Here is a 25,198-nt window from a genome sequence, read left to right as displayed (position 1 = left end):
TACGTGACTGTTTAACCTCACAGGCAAAAGAGTAACTCTGCTTATGGCTGCACTGCACATTGTTACTTAAGAGTAAATTGTTGCAAGGTTAAACTTTTACTGCACTGTTTGACTGAAAATGTTAAGTCTGTTGCACCAGAGCACACCTCATTTCACTGCAGGGGTGATTCACAGCTGATTCTTTCCTGGCTAATATAGCTTATGTGTGTTTATGATATCATTTTTTGTCCTTAATCTCTCACTGATGAAGTGTAAAAAGATATAGGCTGCCCCTGGTTAAAACTTTTTAGATATGCAAAAGGTTAATTTGCTTTATGTACCCAAATTTTCTGTTTCTGCTTTCTCCCCTGAACATTCATCAAACAGAAAAAACATCAGCAATGCAAAGCAGTTTAAAAAAAAGTAGCTTAAAAAAAATAAACAACAACTGCAAAATGAAAGTAATGTCAAGTTAATTTTTACTGGAATGTAAGTACAGGTTTTACAAATAACAAGATTCACCTAGAACATTTACACATATAAGTCCTGTTAGAATTACTATTTTTAATTCGTTTACTGGCTATGTTACATACATATATAACTAGCAAAGGCAGTAGCTTATTAGGAACAATGCCAGGTTGTTATAAAAGGCATGTAAAAAGGTGCAACTTTCAAATCCAACGTGGATCTCAACGAGATTAAAAGAAGAGTTACAAGTTGTTGTTTTTTTCCCTCTTTGAAAAACTGTATTAACATAATGAAACTGCCCCTCTGGGATCAGGCAGCATTCAGTAGGAGAGGCTTCATTGGTGATCTTTGAGGAACTCCTTCATGTAGTCAGCGAGTGCTTTAGTGTCCTCCAGTGTTACAGCGTTGTAAAGTGATGCGCGAATTCCTCCAACTGACCTGCAGGGTGAGAAAAAAAAAAAAAAAAAGTGTGTTTCGTACTCTGCCTTCTCTGTCTTTACAAAATTACAAAGCAAATCCAACATCTGTGCTCCTGGCTAAAGTTATTGTTTCCACTTCCATCCATGGGGTCTGCTTGATCCATCCTAGTAGTTATGAGGTAAGAGTCAGGCTTTACCGTGGACAGATCACCAGTCTATTACAGGGCCAATACAGAGAACCATTCAAATCATATTCACACCAACCACCAATTTTGAATTGTCAGTTAGTCCAGGTCCCAAGCACCAGCACTAACCAATGTGCCACCCTGTTTCTATAACCTTAGAAGGGAAATTAATTCTACTAGGTTGCAAAATCTACATCTAAAAATCAGATTTAATTGAGCAACACTATACACACAAAATGTTTGTCAAACGAACCTGTGTCCTTTCAGTGAGATCATTCCACGTTTGGAAGCACCATCCAGAAACTCCTTTTCCAAGGCTTCATCTCCCTCTTTCTTCCCCACACGAAATGGTACATTCATCCGGCTCCGACAGGCTGTGTCTACAGGACACCTGAGCAGGTGGACACATGTTACAGCTCGTGGCCATAAGAAGTCTGTGTGAGCTGCTGTGTTTCTGTCTCTTTACTGTGTCTTAAGACTCTCTGCAGATCCTTCCCCTAATGAAGAGTAGTGAGTTGCTGATTGGACCATGGAGCACGTGACTGCGTTCAAAAAGCCGCTCTGACAGCTGCCGGGAGAGAGAGAAGCGAGCGAGCAGTTTTTGACTGCAGACATGGACCTGGCCCTGGTTTCCAACTTTTTGGGTTACTTTGTATCTGTGTAAGCATGCTTGTGGGTAAACTCAGTGCTTATGCGTGCATAGGCTGAAGCTGAAGGGGTGAGCCGCCTTTTCTTTTGAACAGTTTTCTCCTGTTTCTGGACTAGGAAGCGAGGGATAGTATTGTCATTTGTTTGTTTTGTTTCGTTCTTAGGGTTTAGTTAGTTTCCTCTGGCAGGACTTAGTTGGTTTTGTTTATTATTTTGGCCTGGGTTGACCCTGGAGCTATGCTTCCTGACATTAAAGAAAAGCACCTTTTTTTTTACTCGTAGCCGGTTTCGGATGTTAGGTTTGGGACCCAGGGTGGGTACTTGCTTCTCTCTCCTCAAATCTTATGTGCGTCTCTACATGCCTAGACTCGGGGCGTAACAACACAGCACACAGCTCTGGGTTGAACTCCTTATTGCACTCCTAATATGTAGGTTTGGTAGAGTTTTACTTCCTGACCCATTTGTTCATTATCATTTTGCTTTTTCCTCTGAATTCTCGTATTTAAATGCCGATGTGATACTTACACATAGAAACCATTAGAAGCATTGATGATGTCATAAATCATGGAGGACTTCTGCTTGTTGAGCATCTCCATGGCAGCACTGCCGCCATTGTTCTTTATCCACTCCAGAACCAGGCTCATGATGTAGATGCTGAACCCAGTGACGAAAAAGATTAAAGTTTGTGACAAATTGACATATTGATCATCTTCAGTCTGGAGGATAAAGATTAACTTCTTACACTGGTGAGTTTTTACCTGAAACATGGGGGTGTGTTATACAGGGAGTTCATCTCAGCCTGGACCTTGTAGTCCAGGACAATGGGACACTCTTTCAGAGCGTGACCTAACAAGTCCTCCCGCACAATGACCACGGTTACACCGGCACAGCCCACATTCTTCTGAGCCCCAGCGAAAATGAGCCCAAACTGCAGATTGCAGGAGAGCACAATAAATACAGCCTTGCCTACAACTACGGGTCTACTTTGAGACAAAAAAAATGCCTTTGATTTGGCGAGAGGGAACTTATAAGTTCAAAAAGAAGCTAAGAACTTTTGGACATGTTCCCCACTCAAAATTCCCCGGTAGCCAATATGGCAATACAGAACTTAAATACATATTTAAGAACAGGGTCCCAGAGGCACAAGAGTTAAATATATACATTTTTCAGTCGCATTTTTCCAGCTCACCTTAGAGACGTCCACAGGTCGGGACAGGAAGTTGGAGGACATGTCGCTCACCAAGACCACCCCATTTGTTTCTGGGGTAAAGTTATATTCAACACCATGGACTGTCTCATTGGAGCAGTAGTACACGTAGGAGGCTGAGGGGTTCAGGGTCCAGCTGCTGGGGTCAGGGATTTCTACACACACAAAACCCAGCATAATAAAATCAAAACAAGACTTAACAAAGCATCTATAGCCATGCTAGCAGCACAGTGAGAGCAATCAAAAACTTAAAATAAAACTTCATGGCGATAGCATAATGTGAAGAAAGTCGTATCAGGTAAGAAGGCTCTTAGGCAAGCTTTCTTGTAATTTTTTCAAGTAGTCTTCAGGTATAGTTCTCCAGGTTTCCTGAAGGACATCCAAAACTCTTTTTTGGATGTTGGCTGCCTTTTATTTTGCTCACTTTCAAGGTGATTCCACACTGCTTCAATAATGTGTGTTTGGGAATACTGCCATGCTGAAAAATGAAAACTACCTTTCCACTGTATCCATTTCTGATGATGCTTTGGTGAACAGTGATCAGCTGAAGGGCCAGATGTATCTCTTGAACCTCGTTTCAGGTTTTTGTTTGATTTTCTGCCATTTATTGAGGTCATGACTTTCAGATACTATTTTGCTGCTGTAGATAATTTTTAGGCCTCTTACTTCTTTTCCTAGATTTTTCCAGTTTCCTCAAATTTTTTAAAGGACACACTGCACACCATACCGAGATATGCCAATATCTATATTGGTAGCGAGACATAACAATATAATAGCACTTTGGGAATCAGCTTACTGGTGCAAAAATACAATTTTACATCTGTCAAACAGTGTTATCTTTGTCTGTGAAGATTCTCACTCATCCAGGTCATCGTAGTCTAAGGAGTTCGGAAAGAAAAGCTTCTGGACTTATTTAAGTTTCCTTGAAGATGTTTCACCTCTCATCGGAGAAGCTTCTTCAGCTCTGACAGCAATTGGTGGAGAGTCCCAGATTTTAAGCCATATGGGAGTGTCCCCAAGAAGGTCATGTTATCTTTGTTTTTTCCCATAGATTCAATTAAAGAAACGGGAGAAAATGTATGTTTGCAATATGCAGATAGAGTCTAAATATAATTCAATTAAAATTGTTCTTTGTCAGCTTTTACTACTTTGTGTAGACGCAACACTGGTTTACTCCCTGGAGTTACATGGCTTTTTTAAAGTTTGAATGATTAACGCCTCTAAAAATGGTCAGGTGGAGTAACTGAATTGAAAATAAGTGAAAAAGTCGCCAATTTAAAAAAAAAAAAACCTTTGAAAGACCTTCAGAAAGCCTGAAAAACTACTTCTCAAAACCGCTGCAAAAAATTAGAAGAAAGTCTGTTTTCCTGGCACAAAATATAAAGAAATGAAGGGTGGCTTAAGACTTTTGCACAGTACTGTAATTCAAAGCACCGTAGCGTTGATTCTAAATATTACGCCCAACCATGTGGAAATGACCACTTGCATACCAGAGTCTTTCACTGGTGCTTGGCTCTATTGTTTATTATGCAACCGCCCGGGTACACAGCCAGATTTTGTAGACTCACTGTCCTGATGCAGTCAGAATAACAATTACTGACTATTTCAGCTTATACTAGTTTTTCCTTTTTTTCCTGTTTTAATGTCATGGCAGGAAAAAATAAATAAAAGAAAAAACTTGCCAGTCTGCACACTTACTCGTGTAACTATCCAGTTTTGGGTGAACAACATTCACTTTGCCATATTTTTCCGCTTCCTTTGCTGCTTTGGCCGACCACGTGCCCGTCACCAGGTAATCGGCACACCTATCCTCCTTAAGACCAATCAGGTTGAGAGGAACACTGCTGAACTGTCCAGACCCACCACCCTGCAGGAACAGCACCTTGTAGTTGTCTGGAATATTTCTGAGAAAAAAAAATACCAGTGTGTGTTAAAGGCAATCCAGACATAATCACGTGCAGATGTAAACTTACAGGAAGTCTGATTCTTAAACCAAGCAAAGGTACAGTTTGAAAGCAAAAAGCATCTCTTTACTCAGCTGAGACACTAGTGTGGTTTAAATGTGATAGGTAAAATATGCAGCTATCTCTTGTACATCTCTGCCTCCATCGGATTGACAGCAATGTGACTGTCTAAGAATAACTTCGAAGAAAAGGTGCACAACCATCTCGTTTGACCGGTTTGCCTGTCATTAGCGCTGTTGTACAAAAGAGGAAAAAAGGGTACGAGTGTTTATGCATTAAAAGAAGTCTGACTATGATTACAACACGTTATGTACTGTCAGCTGAAACTACAAGAAAAAAAATGAACACCTTTGTTAGGAGACGTGATTATAGTGCAGCATATCTGAAGAAACACAACAGAGCAACAAAAGTTACTTACAACAGCTCTCGCAGGAGGCTCTCTGTTTTGTTGATAATTTTATTGAAGTCTGATGATCGGTGACTCATCTCTAGTACAAAAAGAACATTTTGGGGGATTTTATTTCACTGTATATGACGTACACACACCTTTGATGAAAATGTGATATTTGTGATGTTTAATATTTCACAGATTCCAGAGACTGAGGAAGCAGTGATCAGCTATGAAATATCTGGACGTATGGAAATCTCTCAAGGTTTATTAATCTGGACACAGTACAGTAAACACACACTCTGTATGAAATGTCAGCTACAGGCCACAATTAACAAGAGGTCACAAAGGATCCATCTCAACAGAGTCATCCTTTACTGAAAAATCTAGAGACAATACATTAACATGTTTGTGTACTGATCTGTTTTTCTACTCACCGAGGACACTGATGCCAGTGCCGCTGTAGTTTAGGAGCTCATTCTGAGCTTGAAGCAGCACCTGCAACACATCGTGTAAGTATCTCTTCAAAACGTCTTGATGCATTCTCAATCATCCAGGAAAGTAGATCTCCAAAAGTTGATACTGTTCATCTGGACGTAGCGTTTTGTGGGAGAAACGTTTCGTCACTCATCCAAATGACTTCTTCATTCTCCCCAAACTTCCCCAAACAGTACATTTGCATAATGACTGAAACCAGCCCACTGAGGAACAATGGGCTGGGAGGTCAGTTCCTTAATCTTAGTATAATCTTAGTAAGATCTTAGTAAGATCTTAGTATAAATCTTATAAAGCATAATCTTTATAAGATTTGGGGAAACCTGCAGTCAGCTAAGACTGAAGAAGTCGCTTGGATGAGTGACGAAACGTTTCTCCCACAAAACGCTACGTCCAGATGAACAGAATCAACTTTTGGATATCTCTTCAGAAACTATGATGGTAGCTGAACACGTTTTTTTTTCATTGCACTAAAAATAAAGTTTGGACTGCAACAAGAAAACAGCTGTTAATGAAACCACATAGATGTTTTTGGTCTTTGTTACTAACCAACATGTTGGTTTGTAAATTAAAATTAAAAATGTGTTGCACCTCTGATCACTATCTTATAAATAGGACTGCTATTAATAACTAATGAATACACATTTTAGCTCCACAAATCTTATTTGACCTAAAAAATAAAAAATAAAAATAAAAATCATACAATGACCAACTGATGCTCCTAAACGTAAACTTTGCTATCACATTAAGGTTTTTCTAGTCTAGAAAAAGGGCTTTTAGTAAATGACTAATGCAGAGTCACTGCTAAGAGAAGTTTGTACATGTGTTTTGTATATATGCTGTTTCTGGCCATTTGATAAACTCCAGTGTTTTTAAGCATGAGTAAATTAAACCACATTTTGAAAAAATGTTGGAAAGCCAAAATCTTGGTGGGCTGCAAAATAGCAAAAAACAAACTTGCCTAAGCACTAAAACAGTCGATAATCAGCATTGCGACTGTACACCGGTGAGTTTACTTGTCAGTCTCTTTCCGTTTCACAATTTTTTATTTTGTTTTGACCATTTAAACGCCTCATGACTAAATCCTTACAGTTCATTGGGTTTATTGGGCTCTACAAAGCCCCGCAGGCAGCAGTACAAACCACTCAGAGTACATTAAGTCTGCAGTCAACCAAAAAGACCTCGCGGGAGGCGTCAGTGTTATCTGGGAGCTGTGATTTGTTCTCATCTAAGCGTGTTTCTTCTGCCATCTAGAGGTTCTCTCTGCCGCTGCCAGTGAACCACAAAGGAGCAGGTTTCCACATGAATGAATGAGGCTGATGCAACTCAACACACTGTTGACAAATGCCAAGCTGACAATGGCATTAAACCAAAGTCCTTTTCATCATACAGTGTCTCTCTTTACGAAAATGAAAGGAAAATTAGGCCATCGCGTCCGCGACCCGCCTGCGGTTAAACAAATTATAAAGTGGCAATTTGCTTTAAAGCAGTTTGCAATTAGCTCGCTTTTTTTCTGCACATTATTAACGTTACACAAGCAAGAGAGGGATACCAACTTACAGAGGGGGGAAGTTTTGCAGGTCCGGCTCCAAAGTTGATGGTTTGTTTGTGTTCCATGGTGTAAAGCGAGCTCGAAACTCCGGCTGGTGGATGCTGTCCCTGCCTGCTGTCTCTACCAGATTCAGCGCTGTGAAAGCCTCAGCTTCGGCCGTGTCTTTGCTCTCCTCCTCGAGCACTGGTTGGCTTGGATGCCAGTTATGTATATAGCATGTTGCGTTTGGGAACGCCACGTAAATTTGTAGCCTCAATTGACAAAATAGAGTCATGCGATCTAGGTTACAATGCATAGTTGACCAAGTAAGGGAGTATTAATGCATGATGCATCCTCAAATCCTCAAAAAGTTGAATCTGATCATATGGACGCAGCGTTTTTGGAAAACGTTAACTCCAGTAATTACTGATTATAATTATTTTTTAGTAGTTATTGTCAATCGTTCAAACAGGCGGATTAACCTTTTAGGCTGTCCGAGTGGATAAGCTCCAATTCAAATATTAAACAATTATTTTATATATAAAAAAACCCTCTGTTGCTCCTGTTTTAAATTGAAAGCATAATTAAACATTGTTCTCAAAGCACCTTGTACTCAAATGTTCCCCTAAGTCAATATTAGAGTAAGAGTACTCTGGGTTAGTGTTATTATATTTAAACTATTGTGAAATAACTACTGTGAAATTTTCCCAGACTGTTTTCCCTTTGATCTTAAGTACCGTAACAACTTGATTTTAAAAGATTTACAACATTGTAAAATATTTAACTTAAATTATTTATTAAATTAGATCATGCAGAAACTTCTTAACTGAGATCAAATTATTTTTTTCCTCATTTCAATTATTTCACATATATAATAAACTATACATTGATCTTACACTTGCCTTTCTTTTTTTTTTTGACCAGTTCACGCCAACGAAGTTACTTACTTACTTGGCAGCACTTGAAGGCACCACCAGGACCCAAACTAGGACCCGTTGTCACGTGACTGGCTGAGTGCACCGTCACGCCACCGAAAATGTGAGCGAGCAAAACTTCCAAGTCTCAAGTAATTTGAAAGCACTTTACACGTATAGCAGGAAGAGCACTGGTTGCTCTTTCGCAGTATCCTGTTTATTCAATGATCAATTAATCAATGCTGCAGGAATTTGGAATATTGCTTGCCAGCATGAATTGATTCTGCAAAGTTATGGCATTGAGAAGAGGAGGAATAACAACATCCCATAGAGCTTATATGGAACCTCTCATATTGTGTCTGTGCCTGGATAAGAAAGAAAGAGTTTCAACATTTAGACACATTTTGATCAAATGTTTCCTTATTATCCTGATAGCTTCTGATTACTTTTCATAGAACTATGTTTCAGCGTTCTATTTTTTTCCTATTTTGATGTATTGTGTCTAACTGCACACTATAGAAGGAGAAAAACACACTTTCCACTTATAAATACCACTGAACAGATTATTTCCCCCCACAACAGCAAAACATCTGAAGAGCAGAATATTAACGGGGTTTAATGGAGACAAGTCACATGCGCTCACAGCTGCTTCCTCAAAAAGTCAACATCAAAAGAGACTACATAGGGTAGCATCGTGGAAAAAAAACAAAATATAATATATCCGAGCAAACAAACGCAACATATTGTGTTTTCCTTCAGATTTGATTCTGTCTAATATCTGCAATGATAGAGAAAATGAACATCCCACAGTGTCTGCTCTCTGTAAGGATGGACGTAAAGACGTAAATGCCCTTCGTCTGAAGTCACTCTCACCAGTAGCTGCACACTGTACCACCTTGTCACACACAATTGACAAAAAAGACACGGTTTTCACTATTTGAATCTAAACTTTGATCTCTTCTTAATCCTAACCAAACTCAAACGCAGACTGATATGTATTTGTTATATATTTGTCCTCAAAATAACAACATTTCCCACAGTCAAAGGTGGAAGTGTGAACATGAGCATTTTTAAAAAAGATGAGATGAAAGTAAACAAACGTTTGAAAATGTAAGCACAACAGACTAAATTGAGTCAGTTTGAGTGTTTACTGCACAGTATTGCACAGAGTGTTGTGTTACCAAAGATTCAGCAAGACAATTTTCTATCAAATGGAAATAGTCCATTGCAGTTGCTGTTGGCACAGTTTGGGTTTTTTTCTACGAAGTTGTAACAAAGGTAAAACCAGAAGCTCTAGCAGTCAGGCTGACAGCATTAATTTAACCGTAACTTAGAAAAGCGTGACAGAGATAATTGTATTTCAGCAGCTCGTGAAACACACGAGACTCGCTTGACCGGTTTGTCCCTTTTTAGAGATCACATGGAATTATACAATGTTTCAGTGTGTGTGTGTGGGTGTGTGCATGTCCAAGCAAACATACACTACAGTGATCAGACTGCTCTCATCTCAGGAGAAAGTATAAATAAACAATGAGTGCACCGTGTCCAAATGCTCAGCATGGCCTTTAGGGGCCAGATGAAAGAAAGTGCATCTCTGCTTCTCCTTTGGGTGCCTGATGATCCGTCTCTACTCCTTCCTCTGCGTCTGTGTTTCCCACTCTGACTCTCCCTCTTGAGCGCCACAGCAAAAGGGCAGGGAAGGCATACTTGAAAGCCTTTCTAAAGTTGTTGCCCGTGAAAGCATACACAAACGGGTTTACAGAGGAGTTGGAGCAAGACATGCAGTGACCCCAAATCTTCAGCTGTGAATGCAAAATTAAGGCGCACTCGATTTTCAAGTTTTTCAATTCAAATCACAACACCAGTCAGCTCAAGGTGCTTAATATTGTAAAGAACCTACAATAATGTTGGACTATTGGAAGGAAAAACTCCGTCTTAACAGGAAGAAACCTGTGGCAGATGAAAATAATCGAACGCTGTCGCTGTTTTTAAAGCGACAGCATCGGTTTCTGTCATCACAGTACTTTTGTTCACTGTCACACCTTTAAGAGCTACACTAAGACTGTATACTCACCTAGTGACACCCTGAAAATGACACTCCCTAGCACTCCCCACCCCTGGCATTTGATAGACATAGATCCTGAGAAAAAAAAAGTAAATTCTGGGTGTATTTGACTTTGTTCTGAGGTTCTAGCGAGGAGCCAAGGGTTAGCTGCACCAGCGATGACACCTGTTAGGGGTTTTGCAAACTTCCCTACATCTGGATCTTCTTGTCATTTCTTGCTAGATATTTTCACAACAACAAACTTCAATGGGATAACCAAACATCTGAGTAATAGTTTTGTAGTTGTAGTTTTCCCAAAACCTTGACAACAATAAAAAAAATTGCGGTCTTCCTGTTAAAAGGGAGCTCTTCCTCCCCATCACCCTGCTTGACAGCTGGTTGTTTGGGTTTTCTTTTTAATACTGTAGGATATTGATTTTGCATTTATTGTATTGAGCTGGTGTTACATATAAAACAAAAATGAAACGATGACCATCTAATCAGTAATAAAAGAGATCACCTTATATAGGATGTAACTCTGGAGGCCAAAAGCTTGCAGGAGGATGCAAACCTGGATCGGCTCCCAACAGACGAGGAATAGAGACACCATCACCACCACCATGCGAGAGACTCGCGCCCATACTGGTACTGCACGATTTAACTGGATTAAAGGAGGCATTGCCAAGTCTTTGTAATTAAAAGGAATATTTGAAATTCTCTGTGGATTTAATATGTGAAAAATAAATAATTTCCTACTTGGTAGCCACTGCCAATGGGATTCATGTTGGGCTGGCCCATCCGCTTGAGCATGATGGCATAACACACAGTGATGGTAAGCAGGGGTAAGAGGTAGACAGCTAGAAAGCTGTAGATGGTGAAAGCTCTCTGGAGATGGGCAGAGGGAAAAACATCATTGCAGTATGTCTGAGGACCGAACCAGCAGTATCCCACCTCCAGCGACAGGGATGGACAGAAGAGGGGACATGGCATGTAGTTTTCCTTCTTATACTGTGGCAAATAAAAAATAACAAGAAGCACTCAGAGAAGTGCAAACCTTCGGGAAGGCAGCTCACTCTCTGGACAGGATTTACCTTTGAGGGAACAGTACTGCATTTTGTGTATATTCATTTTGTTGTATTTGTTCTTTGAAATGTACTTTAAGATGTTTGTAATCCAAGTAAAATCCTATAAGTGTAGCAGATGTTTGTTTTGATTACACAAACCTTATATAGGAGAAGATAATGGATAATAGGTCATCTCTTTCCCGTAGTATATTTTCATTCTTTTCTATCCTATAAGATGTTTTGGGGTCCTAAATTATAAAACTTTTTGACAAAGTTTTATCAGAATTAATTAAAAACTTTTTGAGAATGGTGTTTATAGACAGAAAAACAAGCACACATCAATTATTGGATAATTAATTGTCCATTAAATTCATGGATTAAATAACTAGAGTCCTATTTGTGATGTGGGTGCACATGTGTGCATGGTATGTTTGTATGATACCTATTCAGATAGACAGGGAGATGGCCAGAGCCCTCCGAGGCGTCCGATGTCTCAGAGATTGCAGAGGGTACAAAGTCACGTAGCAGCAGTCGACACTCATTGCTGACAGAGTGACACATGTCGCCTGTGCAGTCACCTGAAAACCAGGAACACAAGGTATGTCTGTTACTAGGCAAGGCAAGGCAAGTTTATTTGTATAGCACAATTCAACAACAAGGTGGTTCAAAGTGCTTTACAGAGACATTAGAAACAAAAACAAATAAAAAGCATGATTTAAAATTGATTAAAACAAGCAAACAAACTAACTAACTAAATAACAAACAAACAAAACAGTATGTAAAAAAAAAATCAAAACAGATAAAATCAGTAGTTAAAATGTAAGTTTTGAAGTTTAAGCTTAAAAGTGTGGATTTGGTGTTACTATCACTGTGCAACAAAACATTTTTAAATCTGTGGTGTCTGGTGTATTTTATTGTGTTATATCTTGTAGAAAGTGAAACTACGAGAAATATATGCAATTAATGTGTTGGGAATTTTGAGTATTTGTGTTCATACAGGGAGTGCAGAATTATTAGGCAAATGAGTATTTTGTCCACATCATCCTCTTCATGCATGTTGTCTTACTCCAAGCTGTATAGGCTCGAAAGCCTACTACCAATTAAGCATATTAGGTGATGTGCATCTCTGTAATGAGAAGGGGTGTGGTCTAATGACATCAACACCCTATATCAGGTGTGCATAATTATTAGGCAACGTCCTTTCCTTTGGCAAAATGGGTCAAAAGAAGGACTTGACAGGCTCAGAAAAGTCAAAAATAGTGAGATATCTTGCAGAGGGATGCAGCAGTCTCAAAATTGCAAAGCTTCTGAAGCGTGATCATCGAACAATCAAGCGTTTCATTCAAAATAGTCAACAGGGCCGCAAGAAGCGTGTGGAAAAACCAAGGCGCAAAATAACTGCCCATGAACTGAGAAAAGTCAAGCGTGCAGCTGCCAAGATGCCACTTGCCACCAGTTTGGCCATATTTCAGAGCTGCAACATCACTGGAATGTCCAAAAGCACACGGTGTGCAATACTCAGAGACATGGCCAAGGTAAGAAAGGCTGAAAGACGACCACCACTGAACAAGACACACAAGCTGAAACGTCAAGACTGGGCCAAGAAATATCTCAAGACTGGTTTTTCTAAGGTTTTATGGACTGATGAAATGAGAGTGAGTCTTGATGGGCCAGATGGATGGGCCCGTGGCTGGATTGGTAAAGGGCAGAGAGCTCCAGTCCGACTCAGACGCCAGCAAGGTGGAGGTGGAGTACTGGTTTGGGCTGGTATCATCAAAGATGAGCTTGTGGGGCCTTTTCGGGTTGAGGATGGAGTCAAGCTCAACTCCCAGTCCTACTGCCAGTTTCTGGAAGACACCTTGAAGAAGGTGGTACAGGAAGAAGTCTGCATCCTTCAAGAAAAACATGATTTTCATGCAGGACAATGCTCCATCACACGCGTCCAAGTACTCCACAGCGTGGCTGGCAAGAAAGGGTATAAAAGAAGAAAAACTAATGACATGGCCTCCTTGTTCACCTGATCTGAACCCCATTGAGAACCTGTGGTCCATCATCAAATGTGAGATTTACAAGGAGGGAAAACAGTACACCTCTCTGAACAGAGAGGTGTACTGTTGGTTGCTGTGGTTGCTGCTGCACGCAATGTTGATGGTGAACAGATCAAAACACAGACAGAATCCATGGATGGCAGGCTTTTGAGTGTCCTTGCAAAGAAAGGTGGCTATATTAGTCGCTGATTTGTTTTTGAATGTCAGAAATGTATATTTGTGAATGTGGAGATGTTATATTGGTGTCACTGGTAAAAATAAATAATTGAAATGGGTATATATTTGTTTTTTGTTAAGTTGCCTAATAATTATGCACAGTAATAGTCACCTGCACACACAGATATCCCCCTAAAATAGCTAAAACTAAAAACAAACTACAAACTACTTTCAAAAGCATTCAGCTTTGATATTAATGAGTTTTTTGGGTTCATTGAGAACATGGTTGTTGTTCAATAATAAAATTATTCCTCAAAAATACAACTTGCCTAATAATTCTGCACTCCCTGTAATATCGAGGAGCTTATCTGGGCACTAAATAGACCTTTGCTCAATGTGACAGTCTTCTTTTCAGATGAAGGTAAATTTGGCATTTTATTTGGAAATCAAGGTCTAGAGTCTGGAGGAAGAGTAGAGAGGCCCAGAAACCAAGGTGTTCAGCATGCTATGTCGTCTTCTGATGTTGTAGCTGGTCTCAGCCAGAAGAACATTTCATTCTTTGATCTGCTAACAAGCATTATGGAGATCCAGTTTTCCTTTTCGAGCAGCACCTGCCCACAGTACTAAACATCTAATAACATAACATGCTGACCATGTTATTACTGCTTGATTTGATAGATAACTGGCCTGACCTGGCCTAACTGGCCTCACAGGATCTATGGGGTATTGTCAGGAAGAACGGGAAAAATATACAACCCCAAAAAAGGAGCCGAATGCTGCCATCAAAGCAACCCAGGCTTTAAAAAAAACACAGCAGTGCCACAAGCTGATTGAGCCGTGCTATGCTGCACAAATGGGGGTTATATGGTAGGATGTTTCTTAACAAGTGGTTCAAGTGGTATAACCTTATTTACAGCTATGATTTACTTATGTAGTTTAATCAGATGCCTCATGTGTAATCATCTGATGTGTCTTAGAAAGTTGGGGATGTCTACAGATAGTAATGCCATTGCCAAAGAGACTGGATGGCTATGCTACATAACTGATAGTTATGGGTATTCATTCAGTGGTGATTCTGGGCATTTTTCAAAGACAGAAGGAAGTTGAACTAACAGGCATGAAGCTGTGCTCCTCATCAGCTTGTGTAAGTAAAGAACTTTTAAACTTGAAAAATCTGTCAAGGAAGACTTATCTTTCACAGAAATTTCAACTGCATGAGCAACACAAAGGACATAAACCAGGAATTTTTAATGTAACTTTGACAGCCTTATTTATTATTTTTATTAATTTGATGTTAACCTGGATGTTATGGCAGTGCTTTTTTATTAGCAGTATTTTAATTTTAGCCAATTATTAAACTGATATTGTGTACCAGCTATCAAAGTGCAAAATTTTTTTTATTTTTATAAGTGTAAATTCAAAAAAGTATTTTTTTTTTCAGTATTTTTCTTTCTCTTTTTTTTTTTTTTGCATTATTTGGAAGCTGCACATTAGTTATCTGATGTACTTTGTATAATGAGCTAATGTCTCACTGGACTTTTCAATTATATTATTATTGCAGAACACTTACATGGTGTTTGAATTAACATCTGTTGAAGTCATTAACATCATTAATGTTGAACAGTTAATGGTGACTGATATTCTGTTTCAATTCTGTTGCCACTCTCATTTTTCCAGCCTGTCATAGTTTCTGTGTAGTGTATCTCACTTGCTGAAGAAGTCTTTTACATGTCTTAGCATTTATTTTTATTTCATTGTTAATGGCTTTTCATGGTAAATATTTAAATTAAAGGAATCAAAGGGACAGAACAGCAGAGTTACTGTTTTGTTTTTTTATTCAATCATATGTTAAACAAATTTTTGTTTTATTTACATTTGAAAAAATAAAACATTTCATGGAACAGTTAAAACAAGCAAACATATGAGAGCTTCTTTCTAAAAACTGCAGTGTTTCAGAGATATTTACCTATAAAGAAATTGGCAACAGTCTTCATCTTCTGGTGATAACATGGATCACTAAAGAGTTCCCAACTAGACCGACCAGCATGATGAAGCCAAAGAAAGTGGGGACCAGCCAGGCATTAACCAGCACCGGTGGCCCTTGGCCTGTCAGAGTTGCAGACTTGTTGCATACAGACAAACACTCTGGACCGTGATCAGAGTCTGATTCCACCATCATCTTCACGCATCAAAGCCAATGATATTTCTGCAATAAATATAAACATATCAGTGTATAATTCTCAATATAAAAGCAGAGTGCAAGAAACGCAAAAGAACAAAGACAACAGAGATTTTAAATCAAATAACCAAGACGTGAATGAAAACTATCAGCTTCAATTTAGGTGGTTTAACAAAAGTATTAGATGACATGTTTTGACATTTGAGATACTTTTATACATTTGTATTTATTTTTAGAAAACTGAAAATAATTGGACAGGACTGTATGGCATCAAGTAAAGATAAACTAATATATAAGCAAATTTAGTGATTTTTTTTTTAACAATAAGCTTCTCTTACCTGTGATGTGCTTATTTGCTTCGGCAGTGCTCCTCTCTTTGCGTTCTAAACCAAGGTGCAGCACTGCTGTCGATGGATTCTCTGCAGGTCTGACATGAAAAGACTGTTATACACCACTAGACCTGGTGGGTTGGCATGTAGGAAATGATGGGCGATTTGTTTTGCTTTGCGTCATTTATGTGTGTGTGTGTGTGTGTGTGTGTGTGTGTAAGAGTGAGAGAGACTCAACATCATTACCTGTAATTAACCAGGACTGGGTGACCTTGTAAAAGCTAAAATTGTTTCTATTTCCTCGTCAGGTTAATGTTAGTAAGCTGTTGCCTCTGTGCCAAGTGAAAAGAGTCACTATGCTCAAAATTTGTGTCTTATGAGCAAGTCTGTTGAGTCCAGATAAGTGGAAGAGAATGGATCTATCATTATCAAACTTTCTGAAAGTCTTTCAGAAATGTTATTTAGATATTGCCACACATTTTCAGTCAAGCTGATAAATCTGACCATTTTCAGTTTTCTTTTTATTACTAATGTTTTCAAACCACTAAACACTGACCTATGAATCATTCAAATATATAAAAATGGATGAAAAAAGTAATTTGCTTCTACATACAATAGATAAGTACAGTTTTAAATTGTATCTTTAGGTTCTTTGTTATTAGCAGCCTACTGTAAAAGTACATAACTTGTTTCCAATTCATTAGTTAAATCTGCAAAAACATAAACGATAATACAGATTGATAGTCAGTGTAATATTACTTATTCACCAAAAAGTTGATTCCTGAAGAACTATTAGCTAAAAATGTGGCATATATTGGTGTGGTGTGTACTGTGCTTAAAATAACGGACAAATGGAGGACAAAAAGAAGCAGGGCTAAAAAAACAACAACAAAAAAACAAAAAGACCCAGAAACATTCTCAGGTGACAGGTGAGTATTAAGAAGCCACTCTTGAGGAAGGTAAACAGGGAGACAATGCTGAGGTACGCCACTTTACACAAGATCTGCACAGCTTGATCTCTCGCCACCTCCGGTACAATTAACTGTTATTGGAGCTCTCATTAGAACCTTTGAAGCCTTGGCTGAAAAGTAACAAGTAAACCTTGCCAGTTTCACAATGTCATACACAGAAAAAGATGCATTTGAGTATATAATCCATGTCTGTTTTTGTTGTTTGACATATTAACCTGGCCACTAAACACTTAAAAATTATTTTTGCATGAAACAATAAGAAACATGTTTGTGCTGAGATGTCTTTATAAATCTGCATATTTTATTTTTACTTTTTGGGTGAAAAAAATATCTAACTTTATTCCCTGCATATCTAATAATGATTTTAGTGGATATTTCATATTATTAGGACTATGCTTTTCAAGTCTCAGAATGCTTTATGGAACATGGTACCATTCTGACACGTAATTATACATTTCTTGCCTCAATGACCACTCTGCCACTGAGTGTTAGTGCTAGTTTCATTTGCAGTTTATTTCTTCTGTCAGTCTTGAACTTTCCTAAGCATTAAAGAAGAACATTCTGACTGGTGGTGTGAAGTTTTCCAAGGTGTCTGAGATTTCCTCAGGGCTCCAGATTTCTTTGAGGCACCCAAAAACAGCTTCCTCTGGAGGTCCAGTAAATCCTTGAAGAACCATTTGTTGGTTGTCCCTGAACCAGGATGAAGCAACAGTCAGTGAAGGATCTATCGCTGATCTAGTAATTATATGTATCAAAATATTTCCAATTTTTATTAAAAAATTTTCCAATTTTTTGATAAGTCTGGAGTTCCATCATGTGAATCATCTCCCATTCTTAATCTCACTGGGAATTTACAAACATTTTAACATCTCACATTTATTATCATTTATTATGATTTTCAACAAATATTTGCTCATGAAAAATCCATGAGAAACTAGTTTTCAGATCTTAGATATTCTTTTGTCAGTTTCAATAAAGTATGCATCTTTGCCTAGGTTTGTGGCTAACCAAATGTATGTCAGTGTATGGAAAGTTATAAAAACTGCTCTCCTGCAGTTTTTCATTAAAAAATGGAATACTCAAAATCTAGATGTCCACCCAACTAATACTGATATATAACACACTTAACTAAGCTGTAACTGCATAATAGCCATGGCTACTATTCAACCTTAGAGCAGTTAAGAGCAGTGAACTTGTTCAGCCTAGTTCACCCTAACCTACATGTGACAGTTGCAGCTACAACTGTTTACTGACCAGTTTGGGGAAACTGTTTAGGCAGCAGACATTGTGGTTCACGTTGCTCCCGTTTCCTCCAAGCCTGCACTCCTAGGATGTACGGATATATCTCTTGCTTTTCAAGCTGTTCTGAGTCAGAGGCAAAGATCTCTGATTTTTCCACCAGGTGTGCAAAGAGGACTGGATCTGGGAATGATAACGTGGGTTGCTTTTGTCCCGCCTGAGATGCAGGGATGCAGGCAAGAACGAGTACCGGAGCACTGAAGCTTTCTCTCAGATGATCTTGCCTCTCATACTGACACGTGGACAGCTGACAGAGTTTTTTAGGGAGGACAGCTCTAGATCTGAAGTTCCCATGGTTGTAAGAAGTTCCTGGCTCTGTGATGGAGAGGCTGATGTTAGCATGAATGCTCTCATTGGGTGATGTTTTCCTCTCAGCTAAACCCTTTAATAACTCTGAAATCTAAGACACACAGAAGACACTGGTACATGAGGGGTTTCACAAAAAAAAATGCACAAGGCAATGAAATATTTCAGCCATCATTCATGACCCATAGCTAGAGCCTAGCCCAGCTACTGTTCCAATTCATTTGTGATGTAGAACTTTACTGGGAGCTGTTCTTGAGTCTTTCTGACAAAGAGCAGTTGTTTCCTGATGAGTTTCAGAAATTCTTTCAGTGTTCATGTTATTTTAAGTAACACTTAAGACTAGGACCATTTAGATTTGGCAATGGTTAATGAAAAATCATGGACTGATGCTGGTGTTTGGGAAACACCTCAGAGAAATCAGGGGAAACTAGAACTAGATAAAAAGGCAATCTTTCTACACATACTGATTTTTAATACCTTGAGCTCATAAGACTCTCTGCTGCCATCCTTGTTTTGACTGTCCATGACTGTAGAACACCTACAATATAAGCAACAATAAAGTGAACTGAAATTGCATCATTTCACTGTTAAAGCTCTAAAATAGAGTTGAATCTTTCACAATGACAGTACCTCCCTCTCTGTCTCCAGCCTGGCTACAAAATGTAGGCAAAAAAAGGCCAAAGGCAGGTGGGCAGCAGGCTCAAGTAACTGGACTCTGTGGCACAGCAGTGACACAGAATCACATCTCCATGACAACTGTGATGATTCTGACAGTAACAGGTGGTCAGAGTCCTACATGCAAACAGAACATGAAGCACAGGCTGCGGTGTGATCCATTTAATCTTCTTTCATATATACACTGACATATTGCACAGGTTACAAATCTTAAGAGCATCTATACAAACAAAATCCTGGCTTTCATCAAGCAAAAAGAAAAAACAGAAACCTCATGTTTCACTTGAGGGATGCATATTTTGTGCGGGTTTTTTTGTGCGTATATTGTTGTTGTTCAAGGGATTTAAAATCTTAGTTATTTACACACAGAGATAAATACATACTTTTCAAAAAGCTTTTACAAACTGATAAAACAGTTTCAAGACACTCAAGCTCTTCCACTTCTGCATACTACTGGTACATGACCCTGGATAATAGCACACCTTAAAGGCGTGTTTGTCAAACAGCTGATTGTTGGCTTTCTGCAAGTTTTGGAGGACAGATTCAAACGTTGAAACATCATGCGTCATCCTTTTGTTTAACAGTGTAAATCCCATCTGATCTCAGCTTTAGTGAACATGTTCTCAGGACATGTATCATTTTCTCCTCACACAAGCCATGGCAGGACCTGACTGAATTTATGAAATAACATAGCTTTAACCTAAAAAGTCATTTCTTTTGAGGTCCTAAGAGATTTTTTTTTTTAAAGTTGCAGAGCCGAGTATAAACAGTTGTCTACATCAGAGGTATCTGAACCTAAAAATCGTTTTTGTCAAGATGGTTCTGACTACATCAATTGCATTACAATCTTCTAAGCATCAATATGCATACATGGATTTCATGACTACATATGCACGAGTGGTTTGCAGGAGAGCAGTGGTAGTAACTCAAGGATGCCCACATCTCAAAGGTTCCCTTACATCAGACTTCCTTGTCAGTCTTTATCAGTGAGACAGGGTCTGGAGCAGGGAAGGGGGACTGAGGCTCCATAGTGCTCATATGTTGAAGCTTTCTCCACAACCACATGTGCCTTTGATGTTAGGGTTGTTGAAGACAAATTCACTAGACAGCTTTGACTCCACAAAGTCCATCTCAGTTCCCAGAAGGGTCAGCTGGGCCTTCTTCGCTATAAACACTCTTACACCTGAAAAAAGGTCAGAACAATGTCATCACTACTATCAGGTTACAGCCTTATGGTCGGCCCCTATCTAAGAAGTTTAGGGTTGGATTGTTTACAGGCAGTGAAACACAAATAGTACAATCTGTGATAATGTTACAGAAATGGTCTTCTGAAAATGCTCAACTTAACCTAATGTAGATTTCCCTGCATCTCAAGAAGGAAAGCTGTGGAGTTGATGTTAACCAGATTAACCCAGGTTAATATGGCTAAAAGAAAAAATAAATCCTTTGTAAATGACTGAGTTGCTGCCATGCACCACAGTCTGTGTGATGATTATTCACACCAAATTTGGATTGGTTTGAAACAGAAGTTGTACGTGGTGAAATTGGAGTGTGCACAGTACAAGTGGTCAAAATGGGACTTTCATTGAGAGACTTACAAACCAAACTATGCTGAAAGGAGTCGAGAGGGGTCCAAGAAGATAAATGGGAGCTCAATGTGAGATCATCTAAATTTAGTTTTGGTTTTTTTTTTTTTATCTTATTTTTAATCCTGGAACATTTTAAAAATTGCACTTGCTGAACCTGGAAACACATAAAAACCTTAAACTTTTTCAATCAATTACCTTACCCAAGAACCTAGTGTGGCAAACACAATCAGTCTTACAACAAAGTCCTTTCTCAGCTTGGATTCATTATAAAACAAAGCTTACCATCCTGTACTACTTCCTCGTCAGACTTTTCTTTCTCCTTGGTGTAGTCCAGTGTGTAAGTCAGCCCATTACACCCACGTGTTCTCACCCCAACCTTCAAACCAATCTGATGGAGAACCAGATATATGTTAACAGACTTCCCCCCCCTATTTTTTGTAATATATGCACTAAAGGAAGGATGAATGATACAAGAAAAAAAATACATCTTCATAGTTTTATTTTTAAACATTATTATACTTCTCAGTAAAATGTTGCAGTTTAATTAGTAAACCGTCTTGACACTACTCATATCTCAAAATGCTTCTTTTGTTCCTGTGAATTTAATGGTAGCAATAATACTTTCTACAGAGGCAAAGCTCACTCTGAATGCTTGAATGTCCCTGTTTTAATTAAATAACTGACAGTTTGAGCTGTAATTCAAAAACCAATTTGCTGACATTAGTAGTCTACTCCCCACAGATATTCCTTATAACATTTTTAAATTTAATTTCAAGTCAAATGATTCATTAAAAAAAAAGAAGGAAACTTTAGCAAATGAAAAAATAAGGTGAACATGTTGCTGTTTAATCCATACAGACAAAGCTCATTTAGTGATGGGGGTGTATCTATACTGATATGGATTGTGTGCGGTGTTAGGAAGAAAAGAATTTCACACAACATGATGGATATGAAAATCAGCAACCTACAGAAGACTGAATTCAAAGACACCCTGAATATCAAAGTGTAAAAGTTATGCGGCAGGGTAGCCCATTTGGCTGAAATTTCATTGCAGCAACTCAAAATGCTGCTCAGTAGTTTGTATTGCCCCCGCAAGCTTGTATGCATGCTTGACAACGTCGCGCCAGGCTCCCGGGGATCTTATCCCAGATCTGGACAGGGCATCACTGAGCTCCTGGACAGTCTAGGATGGATGTGCCTCCCCAGACAATCACTAACTGACTGCCAAACCGGACATGCTAAAAAAGCAGCATAATGCTCTCCATGGTTTCCTCAAACCCTTTTACATCAGTACATATGTTCAATGAACATACTGAAAAGCACGGGTGGAATTGGGTATGCATTCCTATTCTGTTGCAAATGCCAATCAGTGTGCACAGCGCCCAACAGACGATGTTGGGTCCACCCTCATGAAGTCTGTTTCTGATGGTTTGATCAGAGACATTGACATCAGTGGCCTCATTTTGTAGGGTTGTGGCCATGCTCAATCTGTTCCTCCTTGCACAAAGGAGCAGATACCCACATTGCTAATGAGTTAAGAACTTTTTAAGGCCCCGTCCAGCTCTCCTAGAATCTTATCAATCCTCTTGAGACTGTGCTGGGAGACACTGCAATGGCATACATTAATGTGCCATCCTGGAGGAGTTTAACTACCTGTGCAACCTCTGGAGGGTCCAGGTATATCCTCATCACCTCCCCACTAGTGACACTAACCCTAGTCAAATGCAAAAGTAGTGAAAAATTGTCAGAAAACACGGGAGGGGGAAAAAAATGTCAGTGGACTCCACCTATAAAACTATTCCTGATTTGGAAGTCGCCTCATTGTTGCTCTTCTAGTGCACCTGCTGTTAATTTCATTAACACCAAAGCAGCTGAAACTGATTAACAACCCTGTCTGCTACCTAACTGACTAGATCAATATGACAGAATTTTATTTTATTTGGTGCTATAATAAAGGAACACTTTTAATCAATGTATAAAGAAGCTTTGTCTTCTTAATTGGATGATGTTTTATTGGCCATATTCATTACTTACATATTCTGGTCTGTCCTGCAACAACAATCTGATCTTGCTCACTGCTGCTGGAGTCTAAAAGGAGGCAATAGAAGGTTAAAATGTTACTGGCATCAGCTACAATTTACACTGCATTCAGATGCAAACAATTCATTTGGCAAAGGATTGTTTCTAAAAACAACAGAGAAAAATAATGTTTAGCTGCTGTTGAAATAAAATCCACTCTTTACCCCCCCCCCCCCCCCCCCAAAAGGACAGCAGTGTCATAAAATAACCAGAACTTCTGCAACCTCAGCTGTAGCAGTAGTTGCTGAAAGTATCAATGCCAGTGTGTGAGTTCTAATGTGGAGGCATTTGTGACACAAAATACCAATTTCTGTACGCCATTAAATTGTGATCATCTGCATGTGTTGCTGTGTCACAACCCAGAGTTCTTTTAAAATACAAAGTTATGTACTTATAGGTGTATTTATTGTGCTGGTGTATTTATTACCACACCAGCACAAGGTTAAAAATAACTCATCGTGCCATAGTAATGTATACAGTAAAGAGCAGTGGTAGTAACTCAAGGATGCCCACATCTCAAAGGTTCCCTTACATCAGACTTCCTTGTCAGTCTTTATCAGTGGGTTTTGTGGGTAACGGCAGTCCCCTTATGTAAGGCACCATTTGCAATTGCATTACTGAAGGATGTCCCACTATTTTAAGTACACTTCAGTACACTAATGTTATCAGCAGAAACCACCATGCAAGTACATTATCTTGCAACAGCACTGTTACTAGAGCTCATCAGCTGAAACACCAATAGCTGAGCATATTCATCCCACCCACAAAAACAAGTAATGACTCTGGCCTGTACTGAGAGCTTACTACACGCCAAGTGCACTCTCAGAATTTTATTTACATTAACATTAAATATCACACTAGGTACTTTAAATTTGTCATACATTTATGTACAATTACCTAGTCTGGGAACCCACCCTCCGCTTTGGGGGGATTTTGGTTACAGTATATAATGCAAGCAAAAACCAGAACATGAGCTAAATAGCTATAAAATTGCAATTATTTTGAAAACTACTTCAAAATAATAATTTTACAAGTAATATAAAATTTGTTAACTACTTAAAGTTTATTGGCCAAAAACAGTGAAACCAGACTCGACCCATCTATTTTCTGAGCATGTAGAGTTTACACAGCAAACGAACCAGTGTTACCATTTGGCTTATGGGAAATGTGTCCACTGTTCTTTAGGACTGATACGGGATATGATTCGGGGTGGTTTTTATTCACTGGCGATGCTGCCAACTCTTTGCGAGCCTCAATAATCAAACCTGAGGCTGCAATCAAACCTGTTACAACTTTTACTCCATAATCCACAACATAATAAGGCCAGACACTTTTTTTTCTAAATCCCAAAAGAAGCTTAACTTTATACCGTATGACTTGAAATGGTGACTCTGCTTGATATTACGAACGTCAAGGTACAGAAACTTCAGCAGCACACTAACAAAAGGCGTCTTGACTAGCCACTTATCAGCGTTAGCATCTAGCTGAGCCCAACGTCGTGCTTGCAGAACCGCCACAGTGTTTACTCTAAATATTGTGAATGTCAACGCAACATGAAAAAGTGCAGCGTTACAATAAGGGTCAAGAAAAGTTGATATTAAGTTGATCTGCGTGTAACAGATGATTAGCTAGCTTAGCCAACTTACACAACTAACATCATACCGGACGCAGCCGTTAACCCCAGCCTTATTCGAGCACTATGTACTCACAGCACATAAAGTGCTTCACATGCATGTATAACCAAAAAATTATTAACATACCAGTGTCAACGCCGCTTTTGTGGCCAGTATCTTTCTTTTGCTGACCGCTCGAACGGTCGCTCGCACCACGGATGCAGACATGTTGCTCGCAACTGTAGAAATCACAACATAGGATTGCGCAAGCGTATAAAAACTTAGCAAACGCCCCCAAAGAAATATCCGTCCATCTGATTGGCTACTATTGCGACGGACAGTTGTGGCTGCAAACAGGCTTAGGGGTTAAAATGACAGGATGTCACTGTTATGCAACCTTCTCTTACAGACACCTTGTGTAAAATCCATAGGTAATACGTACTTCTGCGGCGGTGCTCATGCGTGGACAATTTTCACCTTATTATTTACACCCATTGTTATTAAATAGTTATTTGTACCGTCAAACAGCTTGGTTTTCCAGGCTTACTAGATTTTCTAGAACTTAAGTTGTGGGGGGGTGGGGGGGGGGGGGGGGTGGTGGTACTACACAAAAAGGGAAAAAAGGGAAATTCTTTCATCGTTTTAAAC

The 25,198-nt window shown here is 39.0% G+C and overlaps 4 protein-coding genes across 4 annotated transcripts; all 4 read right to left on the bottom strand.

Annotated features, from left to right (window-relative positions):
• Nucleotides 1-441: 441 nt before the first annotated feature.
• Nucleotides 442-7,509, bottom strand: psat1 (phosphoserine aminotransferase 1). Its single transcript, XM_026188781.2, has 9 exons — nt 7,314-7,509; nt 5,696-5,756; nt 5,289-5,358; nt 4,605-4,810; nt 2,889-3,061; nt 2,458-2,627; nt 2,225-2,353; nt 1,305-1,442; nt 442-885 (listed from the first exon to the last, which is right to left on the bottom strand). The coding sequence occupies exons 1-9, from the start codon at nt 7,368-7,370 to the stop codon at nt 783-785; spliced, it is 1,107 nt and encodes a 368-aa protein (XP_026044566.1). The 5' UTR covers nt 7,371-7,509; the 3' UTR covers nt 442-782.
• A 2,254-nt stretch (nt 7,510-9,763) lies between these two features.
• On the bottom strand, nt 9,764-15,689 carry kiss1rb (KISS1 receptor b). Its single transcript, XM_080309188.1, has 6 exons — nt 15,552-15,689; nt 11,754-11,980; nt 11,252-11,297; nt 10,999-11,193; nt 10,763-10,903; nt 9,764-10,000 (listed from the first exon to the last, which is right to left on the bottom strand). Exons 1-6 carry the CDS (start codon nt 15,687-15,689, stop codon nt 9,764-9,766), a joined length of 984 nt encoding a protein of 327 aa, XP_080165314.1.
• LOC113034054 (uncharacterized) lies at nt 14,815-19,364 on the bottom strand. The gene is made up of 5 exons (XM_026188343.2): nt 19,225-19,364; nt 19,072-19,132; nt 18,244-18,688; nt 16,028-17,679; nt 14,815-15,716 (listed from the first exon to the last, which is right to left on the bottom strand). The coding sequence occupies exons 2-4, from the start codon at nt 19,117-19,119 to the stop codon at nt 17,513-17,515; spliced, it is 660 nt and encodes a 219-aa protein (XP_026044128.1). The 5' UTR covers nt 19,120-19,132; nt 19,225-19,364; the 3' UTR covers nt 14,815-15,716; nt 16,028-17,512.
• Nucleotides 19,365-19,416: 52 nt separating this feature from the next.
• isca1 (iron-sulfur cluster assembly 1) lies at nt 19,417-24,852 on the bottom strand. Its single transcript, XM_026188344.2, has 4 exons — nt 24,698-24,852; nt 22,893-22,946; nt 21,141-21,246; nt 19,417-20,452 (listed from the first exon to the last, which is right to left on the bottom strand). Exons 1-4 carry the CDS (start codon nt 24,776-24,778, stop codon nt 20,304-20,306), a joined length of 390 nt encoding a protein of 129 aa, XP_026044129.1. The 5' UTR covers nt 24,779-24,852; the 3' UTR covers nt 19,417-20,303.
• Nucleotides 24,853-25,198: the final 346 nt, after the last annotated feature.

Source organism: Astatotilapia calliptera, chromosome 12 (assembly GCF_964374335.1).
Source record: "Astatotilapia calliptera chromosome 12, fAstCal68.1, whole genome shotgun sequence".
NCBI lineage: Eukaryota > Metazoa > Chordata > Actinopteri > Cichliformes > Cichlidae > Astatotilapia > Astatotilapia calliptera.
This window is presented reverse-complemented; position numbering and strand designations above follow the sequence as displayed.

Excerpts from the sequence above, each read along its gene's own strand:
- LOC113034054 (XM_026188343.2), bottom strand. The coding sequence starts at position 19,119 with ATGGACAGTCAAAACAAGGATGGCAGCAGAGAGTCTTATGAGCTCAAG. Across the intron at positions 18,689-19,071 it reads GAGAGTCTTATGAGCTCAAG|ATTTCAGAGTTATTAAAGGG; the intron begins GTATTAAAAATC and ends TGTGTGTCTTAG. Across the intron at positions 17,680-18,243 it reads TAAACAGTTTCCCCAAACTG|GGACAACCAACAAATGGTTC; the intron begins GTCAGTAAACAG and ends ATCCTGGTTCAG.
- isca1 (XM_026188344.2), bottom strand. The coding sequence starts at position 24,778 with ATGTCTGCATCCGTGGTGCGAGCGACCGTTCGAGCGGTCAGCAAAAGA. Across the intron at positions 22,947-24,697 it reads CAAAAGCGGCGTTGACACTG|ACTCCAGCAGCAGTGAGCAA; the intron begins GTATGTTAATAA and ends GCCTCCTTTTAG. Across the intron at positions 21,247-22,892 it reads TGCAGGACAGACCAGAATAT|ATTGGTTTGAAGGTTGGGGT; the intron begins GTAAGTAATGAA and ends GTTCTCCATCAG.
- kiss1rb (XM_080309188.1), bottom strand. The coding sequence starts at position 15,689 with ATGATGGTGGAATCAGACTCTGATCACGGTCCAGAGTGTTTGTCTGTA. Across the intron at positions 11,981-15,551 it reads TCTTTGGCTTCATCATGCTG|AGCACTTTGAACCACCTTGT; the intron begins GTCGGTCTAGTT and ends ATGTCTCTGTAA. Across the intron at positions 11,298-11,753 it reads GCCATCTCCCTGTCTATCTG|GGTTTGCACTTCTCTGAGTG; the intron begins AATAGGTATCAT and ends TGCCTTCCCGAA.
- psat1 (XM_026188781.2), bottom strand. The coding sequence starts at position 7,370 with ATGGAACACAAACAAACCATCAACTTTGGAGCCGGACCTGCAAAACTT. Across the intron at positions 3,062-4,604 it reads AAAACTGGATAGTTACACGA|AAATCCCTGACCCCAGCAGC; the intron begins GTAAGTGTGCAG and ends TTGTGTGTGTAG. Across the intron at positions 2,628-2,888 it reads GACCTGTGGACGTCTCTAAG|TTTGGGCTCATTTTCGCTGG; the intron begins GTGAGCTGGAAA and ends TGCAATCTGCAG.